Genomic DNA, 12,675 nt, shown 5'->3' on the forward strand with positions numbered 1-12,675 from the left:
ATATGTATTTACGAATAAATAGATATATTCTGCTAAGTGACGAACATTGAGCTAGTGCACTTGAGGATATGCAATTGGGTTTGCACGTGAGTAAGCTGTTTTTTCCACTTTTTTTGCTCCATTGACTTCTATGGGGGAATAGGTTATCACGCGTGCAATATTGTAAGTTTGGCATTTTACGCTTGTCTGGTTTGTGTGCGTGTGAAAGAAGTTTACTTTCAACCTGTAATACAAACGATCCCCGATGCATGCAAAAAGCTTAGTTCTAGCACAGGTAACGCTTGTTAATAAAGCTCCACTTGTTATCTGGCCCAGTATGCTTGAAATAAAGTTCATGCGTTTATCTTTGTACATACATATAAATGTATCAGCTTAAGCTATGTTTTTTTTCTTTACTCTTGCTTTAGCCATTTCAAAGTTATCTGGAGTTACATATACAAAAGAGACCACTAACATATAAGCTTATTTGCTTAAATAATAATAATAATAATAATAATAATAATAATAATAATCATACAAGGACTTGGTAGTTAAATCACAGACAAGAAAAGTCAAGAAGTACTTTTCATTGCTTAATTTTATGAATAAGTACAGTAAGGGATTTAATGGTTTACAGTTACTGACAGTTCAATTACAACAGTTTAATTATTCTTGGAATTACCCCTAATCTCAAAGTGTCAATAGCAATGCATTTGCAAGATAGCTATGACTTAATGTTGAGCATAAATACTAGCAAAATATACTGCGCAGTGTTATACACACACATGATGCCTGAAAAAAAAGATAAAACTGTAATTGTATGTGTATCTGCTATATACTGTATATATATATATATATATATATATATATATATATATATATATACTGTATATATACACACACATTAGCACTAAGATATATGTAGATTCCTTGAATTACAGCTCTTAAAGAAAGATAATCTTAAATGCACCACAATTTATACACCTTCCTTTCCATCTTTAAAAAAAGACTCCATATTCTCTATTTTCTCTTTTAATCTAAAATATATTTTAATTTCATATTCATCTATTCATCTATCTTTTCCTTTAAAACTCTTTTTGAGGCAGACTCTATCACACTGGATAATCTCTTGATAGTTACATAATCTGTCAAAAATTGTGTATTAGACACATTACAAAAGTATTACTTACCATTTTGCTGAATACTGTTAAAAACTGTGACAGCGAGAATCAAGAGGCGAAACATCATTGTTGGAAAACAAAAAACATATGGGGTGAAGATAAACTTCTGGTTTCAAAGGAAGTTCTGATTTTCTGTAGTTCTTGAGTTTCACGAGCTTGATGAACACAATAGCTGGAAGGAAAGTGTAACAACAGATACGCTGAGCTTTTTTTTTATGTTATTTTTACAGAATGTATCAGACAGTTTCACTTCTGGAGAAAAACATAGTCTAAGAGCCAGTCCCACAGGGTGACGTAAGAAAAGAATAAAAATGCACATTCCATAGAGGAGTAATATAATAACCGTTACATAATTTATACTTTAAAGGGTCAATACTTTATAAAAGCACAATTATTAAATTAAGGTGATTAATCAAATAATAGTTTTTTTTTTTTTTTTTTTTTTTTTTTAAATATTTTTATTGAAGTTTTCAAACAATATAATCATGTACATACAATGTGAGAAATAACAGATTGTCAGCTTTTACATTGCAATAATATCTTAACAATAAAAAACAAAAAGCATTAGAACAGCATAAATGTTGCCGTATGTATTAGGGTTAGAACCTCACTTTTCAAAAGTTAACATTCAGCTCATAATAATATATATAAAAAAAAAGTGATAAACAATATTGTTGAGCTTGGAGGGTGGGATAGGGTCAATGTTATGTTGTTCTACAAGCTATGCTTATAAGAAGGGAAATAGGGTGCGGTATAGATGAGACAAACTGCATATTTAACCCTCCTGGTATAGAAGGTTTATTATAGTGGGGGGGAGGTGATATTTTGTGTATGGTAAGCAAATTAGTAATCAGAAAGCCATATCAATTTTGCATGGTCCATGCAAGTTGTTTAACTATATATGAAAACATAGCTATAAATAGAATATGCCGCATAGGTTAATTAATATAGGATGGTAAAGAAAACAGAATCATTGTGTGGTCCCGTAGTAATAAAAGGTCACTATCATCAGCTTAGGTGTATTGGCAGAAAGAAGGAATTAGAGTGGTTTCTAAAAAGTACAGGGTCAATATATGGTTTATTATCCAGGTATGGATGTATATATACATTTATAAACATAAGTACCATCAAGTAGAGAATGTTGTATATCTGGATGCACGTTGAGTGTAATACTGACAATTAGGGAAAGCAAATATCCCAAAAAAGGAGCAACAAGGAGATGTATTGTGACATTATACCTGTTTCTAAACCGATACCTTCAATATAGTATGATCTTTGTTAGTACTGGGGGAAATATGGATATAGCTAGACTGTAGTAAAAAGAGAGAAAATGATATTTATTCACTTCTCCTATTTATATCCCACCTACTGGGCATGGGCCCTATACCCAGCAATGGTGTTTCTAATCCGCTAGCAGAAATCCAAATAATAGTTTTAACTATTGGAGTATCATATAATAAGGAAGCATATGCATGAGTTTAGCTGAATATATACTGTATATACAGAGGTGGAAAAATATCAATATATTATAGAAGGGGAGAACATTTTTTTTTACAAGTTCTAGCCCTGCATATCTATCTATCTATCTATCTATCTATCTATCTATCTATCTATCTATCTGTCTCTATCATCTATATATATATATATATATATACTGTATATATATATATATGTCTATCTATCTATCTATCTATCTATCTATCTATCTATCTATCTATCTATCTGTCTGTCTGTCTCTATCATCTATATATTTATGTCTGTCTATCTATTTATCTATCATCTATCTATCTATCTATCTATCTGTCTGTCCATCTATCGATCTATCATCTATCTATCTATTAGAGATGTGCATTCAGCAGTTTTGTTCAATGCTGCTTTCAATATTTGACTCCTTTCAGATTCAAATATCCTCTTGTGCAAGTAAAATACTCTAACATTCAGATTTGCACAGATATTCATGTGTTTCACTTGCACAAGAGGATATTTGACTCCAAAATTAGCAGAATACCGAAACCAGCCACTTACTTCAGCATTCGCAATGAACAAACCTGCTGAATGAACATCTCTACTACCTATCAAATATATATCATCTATTATATTGTTAAAATATATGAGTAAAAAAATATATTTTCCCCTATCTCTAACATTTAGGGGCCGATTTACAAAGCCCTGTATTGGCCCCAATGCCTCTGTTTCCACACAAGCCTTCAGGCTCGCCAGAAACAAGAGTTAAGAAGCAGTTGTCTTATGACCACTGCTCCTTAAACTCGTCCGCGGCCTCAATCCGTCTGATCTTATATGATTGGGTTGATTGATACCCCCTGCTAGTGGCCAATTGGCCACAAATTTTCAGGGAGAGGCATTGCACAAGCAGTTCACCAGAACTGCTTGTGCAATGTTAAATGCCGACAGCGTACGCTGTCGGCATTCAGCGATGTCGGGTGGGCATGATCGCTACAGCGGATCATGTCCGTCTGACAGTTAGTAAATCGGCCCCTAAGTCTTCTTACTGGTCTATGACTTGCAGACAGCTAGAAATTTCCAGCAATATATGTCTGCCTATACAAATATATATATATATATATATATATATATATATATATATATATATATATATATATATATATATATATATATTGGTATAGAGGGTATGGAAATGCTCCATATTTTCACATAAAAGATGGAAAAATAAAATCTTTATAGTGTATTCTTAAGTAATGTGAGCAATTAAGTAAACACACAATCCAGAATGCTAAGCATAATAAACCTCATTGATATGTCGAATGTGAAATGCCAATGGAGGGAATGTAGATCTCTGTCTGTGTTAAAGATGAGCTGTAGACAACGTTGTAACTTTGTATAGATATGTAAAGACCATAAAGTACCAACTTTTCTGTTGTGGCAGAAAAATTATTAGCTTTGGTGTCTCAAGATTTATTATGCACCCAGAATAAAAAAATGTTTAATTGATACTTAAAGGGACAGTAAACATAAAAAATGTTACATAATTCTGCACATGTCCATTATCCCAAAGACACCTTCAAAAACCAAAGAGAACCTGCAGTCACAATTTATCAAACAGTGGTCATTTTAGGTGGAGAATTTCAATCTCGTCTGACCGGGAAGATTGACAGCTCCTGCCCGTGCATGATTGGCTGTGTGCAGGCAGGGGGCGGCATTGCACGCAAGCGAAAAATGGAGCTGGCATGCATTGTTAAATTCTGTCAGGGGAAATCTGTTAGCCAGAGGCGAGGGGTGCATATGTACACCCCTGCCCACCGTAGCTTGATAAATCAAGCCCAAAGTGCACTGTGTAATAACAGTGCGTCCAATAGCATTGAACTAAATGTAGCACGCTCCCGCAGCTGTAGGCTGTTTTAATCAGTGTGGGAGCACACTACATTTAGTTGAATGGCATGATCAAGCACGCTGTGATTAGACAGCGCGCCCGTGATGCACTTTTGAAAAAAATCACAGAATCAGAAGAGGCTTGCGAGGGGCGAAAAGTTAGTATACCTGTGAGGGATTACATCTCTCACATCTCTTTTCTTTTTGAAGTTGTCCCTAGGATAATGTATATATAATATTCACACTATGGGGTATATTTATCCTGCTGCGGATACAGCTGTTTGGTCATAAGACCACTGCTTCTTAAATCATCCGCCACCTCTAAGGTGGTGGACAGCAATCATCACAATTGAATACGATCGGGATGATTGACACCCCCTGCTAGCGACCGATTGGCCTTGAATGTGCAGGGGGCGGCATTGTACAAGCATTTAACCAGAAATGCTTGTGCAATGTTAAATGCCGACAGCGTATGCTGTCTGCATTTAGCGATATCGGGGCGGACATGATCTGCTACAGCGAATCACGTCCGTCCGAAATATGCTAAATCTACAACTTTTTGTGTATGTGCACTGTTCTGTATTAATTGTGTGTGCTTTTGTGTGCATGTTTGTTTAGTATGTGTAATTGTGAGCGTATGCATGTATATGTATCTGTGTGTAAATCTGTTCATAGTAATTAGTGTAATATTTATACTTCAAAATGTAAAAAATATTTTGTTGATTTTCATACACTTTCCCTTTGTTATCTGTGTGGTATCATAGGCAGCAAACAGTAAAAACTTGCCAGCTGTTTTTTATAAACATATTTCCCAAGTTCTTGGAAATGAACCACAATCCCAGCATGTTTCTTATTTTTACACACTGCATTCTGTTTTTTTTATTTTTTTTATTTCAACCATGGAATTTTACTAACTTAAAGGTTATCTTTATAGCTTGCAGGTGAACAAATGGTCATCCATTATATTTGAAAACACTTAAAGGGACATAATACTCATATGCTAAATCACTTGAAACTAGGGTTGCCACCTTTTGCCGCCCAGAAGATTCCAGGACACTTTCAAAATGGGCTTGGCTTGGGGGGCATGGCTTGGGGGCGTGACTTCTCACAGACTCAAATTCAATATGAAATCAAATTTATATATTATATATATAATATATATGGTGGACAAGGTTTGTTCTAATAGCGCTTGCAGAAGATGTTCCTCATATGCATGTGATGGGGAGAATACAAGAGGAGAATAATAAATCAATTTGATCAAATCAATGATAATAAATGCTCACCTGTTGGATCACAGGGACCAGCAATCAACGTCAAGTGAATACTAGTGGTGTGTGTAGACACAAAACAGGTACAACACATAGGATCAAGAGAATAGTTGAAAGAATATATACACCAAATATATAGGAGTGTATATATAAAATATCATAAGTAATCTGGACCGAGAGACAACAACTAGGCAACAGTGGGACAACAGAGGATATATGTGGGACTCTCCTATTCTTACCACTCTGTATGTTTGGACAGAGAGTAAAAGTTAAGGAAATTCCTTTTTTATATAAGCTGATATCCAGAAAAATATAGAAAAAATATATATATAGAACAATTAATAAGAAAAATTCATAAACAAAAAATATATAAAAAAAACACATTTTATTAATATTGAAATTTAAAATTGATTTAAAATTGGTAGAGGGTATAAAAATTGGTAGGGGGTTTATAATACCAGATGCTCGAGTAAATAGAATGGAGGAAAAATATATATATGATTAATAAAGCGGTTAATATACAAAAATTCAAATACAAATACAAAAATATTTCATGTACATAATAGAGTAAAAATGGTGTGAAAGAACTATGCGATTAAATACTAACAAGACGCCAAAATAAATTAAGTGTGGAGCTAATAAAGGGGAACAGAGTGTCCGCCAGTAACAACTAAGTACGGGTATGAAAAAACTGTAATGTGAACTAAAAACTATAATGTATGTATAAAGTAACGCAAAAGGTTAAAGATTGCCACCGCAAAAAGAATAAAAAATGTAAGTGGCCAGGGAGCACGGCAAAAGTATGGTGCGTGCGGATGGCTATAAACTTACTATTAGGTGCTGTGCGGGTTAGCGGGGGTTTGGTCCAAGGCAAAAAAGCTGATTGACCAGCTGAAAGGAGGTGGCTGCACGGAGCAGCTGGCGATCACGCTCAGTGAGAAAATCGGAATTCCGGATGTGACGTCACGAACGTGTGTCACGTGCCTTACGCGTTTCGTGAGCGTATCAGATCACTTCATCAGAGGCTAGGGATCTATTCGCATCCTGGTAGCCCTTAAATAGCGTGAAGCTATTCAATCAAGGGATGGTTAGAGCGTGATGACATCTAAATGGCTAGATGTATATTGCTTTGTGAAAAAATTTATGTGAAAAGTGTGTGGTTGAATATAATTGCTTAAAGCGATTATCTATCCTATTATTTCGTGAGATGCAAATTATCACGGGGGGAAATATACAATTTAGTAATATGTGTATTTAAATTTAAACGGATATGTGTCACTTAAGACATTACCTGATGTTAAAACAGGCAGGGGTCAATAAAAACAACAAATGATTTCTGGTAGTAACATTTTTTCCTTGATGCGAGTTAAAAAGAAAAATATATATATATAAGAAACTATACAAAAAAATATATTTATATAAATCTTATTGTGTAAAAAATAGTGTGTGTCCTTGAAATAAAATACAGTACATTACATAAAATACTCATAGAAAGCGAGAATAAAAATGGTTAACACTTGTTTTAAAAAATAAGCATGAATTTTTAATATGCGTGTAATGTAATTTGAGGGAGTAAAATTAAAGAAAAAAGAGTTAATTATATGAGTATATATGTATATATATATATATATATATATATATATGTGTGAGTAAACGGGTATGCTAAAAAACAAATTCATGTAGTTGAGGATGTTTCAATATGTTTTGATTTCAGTGTTTTAGGGTGTTTTTTTTGTGTTTTATTCTTCAAAGGAAGGCTGCCAGATCTATATCTGTATTAAAGCCATATGGTTTCCTTGTTCTTAATGTATGGATCCAGTATGTCTCTCTCTTTCTTAGCTGGAGTAACCTATTCTCTCCTATTTTGTATGGAATTTGTTCAATAGCCTTAATTTTTAGGCCTTCCACGGTTTTTTCATGGAATTCCTCGAAATGGGTCCCAATGCCATACTCTGGTTGGTCACTGGTGATATTTTTTACATGTTCAAGGAATCTAGTCTTTAGGGTCTTTTTAGTTCTACCTATATATATTTTATTACAACTACAAGTTAGTTGGTAAATGACGAATTCTGATTTGCAGTTCATCAAACTGTTGATTTAATACTTGTTGTTTTCATTATCTCTAATCCATTTATTATCTTCCTTATTCTTACTGACATGTTCGCAACACACACAGTTTTTCCGGTTACATTTATGGAAACCTTTAGTTTTTGTTTTTAGCCAATTTCCCTGTGTGAGTGTCTTCTTGGTTTTTAGTTTAGTAGGAGCTAGTATGTTTTATACCCCCTACCAATTTTAAATCAATTTTAAATTTCAATATTAATAAAATGTGTTTTTTATATATTTTTTGTTTATAAATTTTTCTTATTAATTGTTCTATATATATTTTTTTTCTATATTTTTCTGGATATCAGCTTATATAAAAAAGGAATTTCCTTAACTTTTACCCTCTGTCCAAACATACAGAGTGGTAAGAATAGGAGAGTCCCACATATATCCTCTGTTGTCCCACTGTTGCCTAGTTGTTGTCTCTCGGTCCAGATTACTTATGATATTTTATATATACACTCCTATATATTTGGTGTATATATTCTTTCAACTATTCTCTTGATCCTATGTGTTGTACCTGTTTTGTGTCTACACACACCACTAGTATTCACTCGACGTTGATTGCTGGTCCCTGTGATCAAACAGGTGAGCATTTATTATCATTGATTTGATCAAATTGATTTATTATTCTCCTCTTGTATTCTCCCCATCACATGCATATGAGGAACATCTTCTGCAAGCGCTATTAGAACAAACCTTGTCCACCATTTTTCCACTTTTAGTCTCACCAAGGAGGATTGAGACACCACTAATAGCAGCATACATTAGAATTTTTCATAGAGCATTTTACTGCAAAACAACTATTTCTCCAATTTTGGCGCAACTACCTACTCCCACTTTTTACGTATATAATATGTATGTATATATATATATATATATATATATATATATATATATATATACTGTATCTATGTATGTAATATATATATTTATACTGTATATATATATATATATATATAAAAGCCACAACCAGTACATTGCATGAGAACACCCTCCCTGACTTAGAGCACAGTGTACATTGTAGAAAAATAAAAGAAGTCTTATTCCTAACCGCTCTGCAGCTTCCAAAGAGATTTTATTATACTGAGTTTGTTATACAGGACTGCGGGCTTACAGCTGCATCATTTCCTAAGAGACAGAAAACTATGTCTGTGGCTCTTAGGAAACGATAATGCAGCTCTAAGCCCATCCTCCTGTTTAACAAACACAGTATAATAAAATGTATTTGGAAGCTGCAGAGAGGTTAGCGTTAGTGGGGTCAGTCGTTAGTTACATCCCAGGACTGGTCATCGGCTGCACGCACCTCTGCTCACTGTCTTGTCTCTCCTTACATGGTGCACAATCTGCGCAGTGCAGGCTCAGCTCAGCGATGGAAGTGATGTGACCCTTCTCCTCCATCCCACGTACTCTTCACGTGACCCTCCTCCTCCCGCCCACCATACTCCAGGCAGCTGCACCTCCCACATACTCCAACTCCAGGCAGGTTCCGTCTCTCCTCCCGACGGGCTATGAGCTCCTCTGGCCAGCTATTTTTTTTTTTTTAAATCTTCAGTCAGTGCTGTGCCAGCCCCAGGGGAGCTCTTAGCCTGGGGCATTTGGCAGTAGTTCCGGGGCACAGGACATACAGTCCCAGACCGGGACTGTCCCGGGGGAAACTGGGACAGGTGGCAACCCTACTTGAAACTGATGCAGTATAACTGTAAAAAGCTGACAGGAAAATATCACCTGAGCATCTATATGTAAAAAAGGAAGATATTTTACTTCACAATTTCCTCAGCTCAGCAGAGTAAGTTCTGTGTAAAAAGTTATACTCGGCTGCAGCCCAGCTGCAGGTAAACAAAACAAAATAAAAAAAATGAAGAAATGAACAGCAGCCAATCAGCATCAGCAATGCTGAGGTCATGAACTCTTTTACTGTGATCTCATTAGATTCGACTAAACTCTCGTGAGATTTCATTGTAAACTTCCCTAACCTGAATAGGGAAATAATATGAGAGTGCACGAGGCTCATCCTTTCAGCTGTCCCAGGACAGACATACTAATATGCTGCTTAGAAATCCTTTACAATGGGATGTGGCTACTGAGGAACTTTTGAGGTAAAATATCTTCTTTTTTTACTTAGAGATGTTCAGGTGATATTTTCTAGTCAGCTTTTTACAGCTATGCTGCATCACTTTCCAGTGTTTAAACATTTGGGCATTATGGCCCTTTAATAGCAAGTATACTAAAACAACTTTTAAGAGTAATCTACTGAGTAATCTTAGATAAAAAAATGAAGTACATCAAAAAGGGTGGGAAAAGAGGAGTAAGAAATGTAAGACAGAAATTAGAAGAACAGGGCAGGAGTGTCTACCATTATTAGTAACCATATTCAGCAATGCATTTTCCATTGGGCATAGTGACCAGTTGCCTATGAGCTGTTACATACCAACACCCCTGCTGGTATCAATAGGGGCTTATGATAAATTAAAATGTTTTTTTCCCCCTAGAAAATACCAGCAACTGCATTTCAACAGGTTATTAAATATCAACATTTCTATTTTTTTTAGATGATACAAGGCTGTGTAAAGTGATTAGGTCAGTGCAGGATGTAATTACATTGCAAGGGGATTTACCAAAATTGTATGAATGGACAAATGAGATTTAATATTGGTAAATGTAAGGTTCAACATTTTGGAAGTAAAAATATGCAGGCTCCCTATTATTTCAATGGGACTACACAAAACAAAGGATGAAAAGGATTTAGGTGTACTTATAGATATCAAGCTAAAAATTAGTTTTGCAAGGCAGTCGTTTCCAAAGATGCAAGGGAAGAAAGCATAATCCGTCACTGTATAAATCTCTGCTAACCAGGGGCGAACTGACAAGTCGGGCAATTTGGCCCTTGTCCGAGGGCCCCGTCTCTCCGTCAGGCAGTTGCCTCATTCAGCACCAGCTATGTTTTGTAAAAAAAATTATTATTTTTTTAAAAAAAGGCAATTTTTGTGTGTGTGTGTGTTGCGGGGGGGGGGGGGGGGTTGGGGTTAGTCGCGGGTGGGGTGTGTGTGGGCATCGGGGGGTGGGAGGCAGGTACAGCTCCACCTACATGACATCCAATTTTGAGTGCAGTGGGCAGAAGTTGATCAAAATGAAGCCAGAGGCGGCAGCAGGCAGGCTAGCGCTCGTGGTGAGGGAGAAACTAATTGTGAAGAAAATTAAAGAGCGTGAGAAGAGGTAAGGTTCCTTATCCATGAGCACAGTAGCTACCCTGTCGCCTCTGTAGAGAGAAGTGGGCAGGGCAGCCATCCCTTCTGTAGGAACAGTGCTGCCTCTCACTGTGAAATCATTGCCATTGTCATGTTTACCTCTTTCTACACAATTGCCACATACCTACTACTGCGGTACTCCTATAAATTCCCCCAATAGGAAGCACTCAATGCTTCAATATTCTTGCTGCAAGTGATACGTTACTCGGGAGACTTCTGCCTAGAGCCCACCTCCAACTACAGCAGTCCCGGATCTAGCGGTGACGTCACACGCCAACGGAGCGCGCGCGCCTACCGCAAATCCTCTCTGAAGCCTCAGCCACAAACTCCGGAACTACAAGTCTCTGACTATAATTGTCTTAAAAGCCGCATCCATCTTCTAATCTTCTCTAAGCGGTAAGATTAATCCAAGTCTGCTCCTATGAAACTGTGCACAATTATTACAAGCCGGCCTTACTGAGGATACTACAATTTCACTTATCTGTCTCTTTTTATATCATTACATTGCTAAGTGTTGTTATAATTTACATGGCCTATCCCTAAGTGTAAAAAGGATATCCAGAGATTTATGGGGTTCGCAAATTTTTACAGGAAATTCATCAAGGATTTCGCTAATCTCTCTAGACCCCTAACAAATCTAACTAAAACTACTTATAAATTCCAGTGGAATGATCAGCTACAGGCTGTCTTCGACTACCTTAAAACTGCCTTCACTACTGCCCCGATTCTGCGTTACCCAAATCCATCTCTTCAGTACATACTGGAGGTTGATGCTTCCAACTTCGCATTAGGGGCAATCCTCTCCCAGAGAATTACTACCAAGGAACCAATACATCCTGTTGCTTATTTCTCACGTTTGTTAAACCCAGCAGAGATGAACTATCCAATAGGTGATAAGGAATTATTGGCTATCAAAGCTTCTTTGGAACATTGGAGACATCTACTGGAAGGAACTCCTATACCGATACTCATCTATACCGACCACAAAAACCTTGAATACTTGAAGACAAACCGTACTCTCAGCTCTCGTCAAGTACGCTGGAACCTCTTCCTATCCAGGTTTAACTATCTCATCACCTATCGCCCAGCCTACAAGAACAAAAAGGCTGATGCCCTGTCCAGACAGTTAGAAGAACCCCAAATACCTCCTATTGAATCATCTTTGATTCCAGCAGATAGGTTTTTGGCATTAACTACTGAACAGATCAAGCTCTTCAGGACAGAACAACAGTCAGACACACAAAAACCTCTTCAAAGCCTCATCCAACATCAGGATGGTTTATATTACTATCAACAACAGGTCTATGTACCTCCTCCACTAAGGACACTTGTCCTAAAAACTCTACACGATTCTCAGCTTGTTGGACACTTGGGTATACACAAAACTCAAGAGCTAGTCAAGAGATTTTTTTGGTGGCCTACATTACACTCAGATACCACTGACTATGTCCAAACTTGTAAAATTTGTACTACTACTAAAACTGGGAAGTTCGCTCCAACTGGATACCTCCTTCCGCTACCAACACCCCATCGACCTTGGACTCA

At 36.4% G+C, this 12,675-nt stretch overlaps 1 protein-coding gene across 1 annotated transcript in view; it reads right to left on the bottom strand.

The window, feature by feature from the left end:
* The window catches only part of LOC128663611 (intercellular adhesion molecule 5), a 429,039-nt gene extending 427,688 nt beyond the window's left edge, over positions 1-1,351 (bottom strand). The window contains exon 1 of the mRNA XM_053718016.1: positions 1,170-1,351. Coding sequence (XP_053573991.1) covers positions 1,170-1,227 — 58 coding nt within the window. The 5' untranslated portion in view covers positions 1,228-1,351. The remainder of the gene's footprint in view (positions 1-1,169) is intronic.
* Between the last annotated feature and the right edge of the window lie 11,324 nt (positions 1,352-12,675).

This window comes from Bombina bombina, chromosome 6, assembly GCF_027579735.1.
Source record: "Bombina bombina isolate aBomBom1 chromosome 6, aBomBom1.pri, whole genome shotgun sequence".
Classification (NCBI taxonomy): domain Eukaryota; kingdom Metazoa; phylum Chordata; class Amphibia; order Anura; family Bombinatoridae; genus Bombina; species Bombina bombina.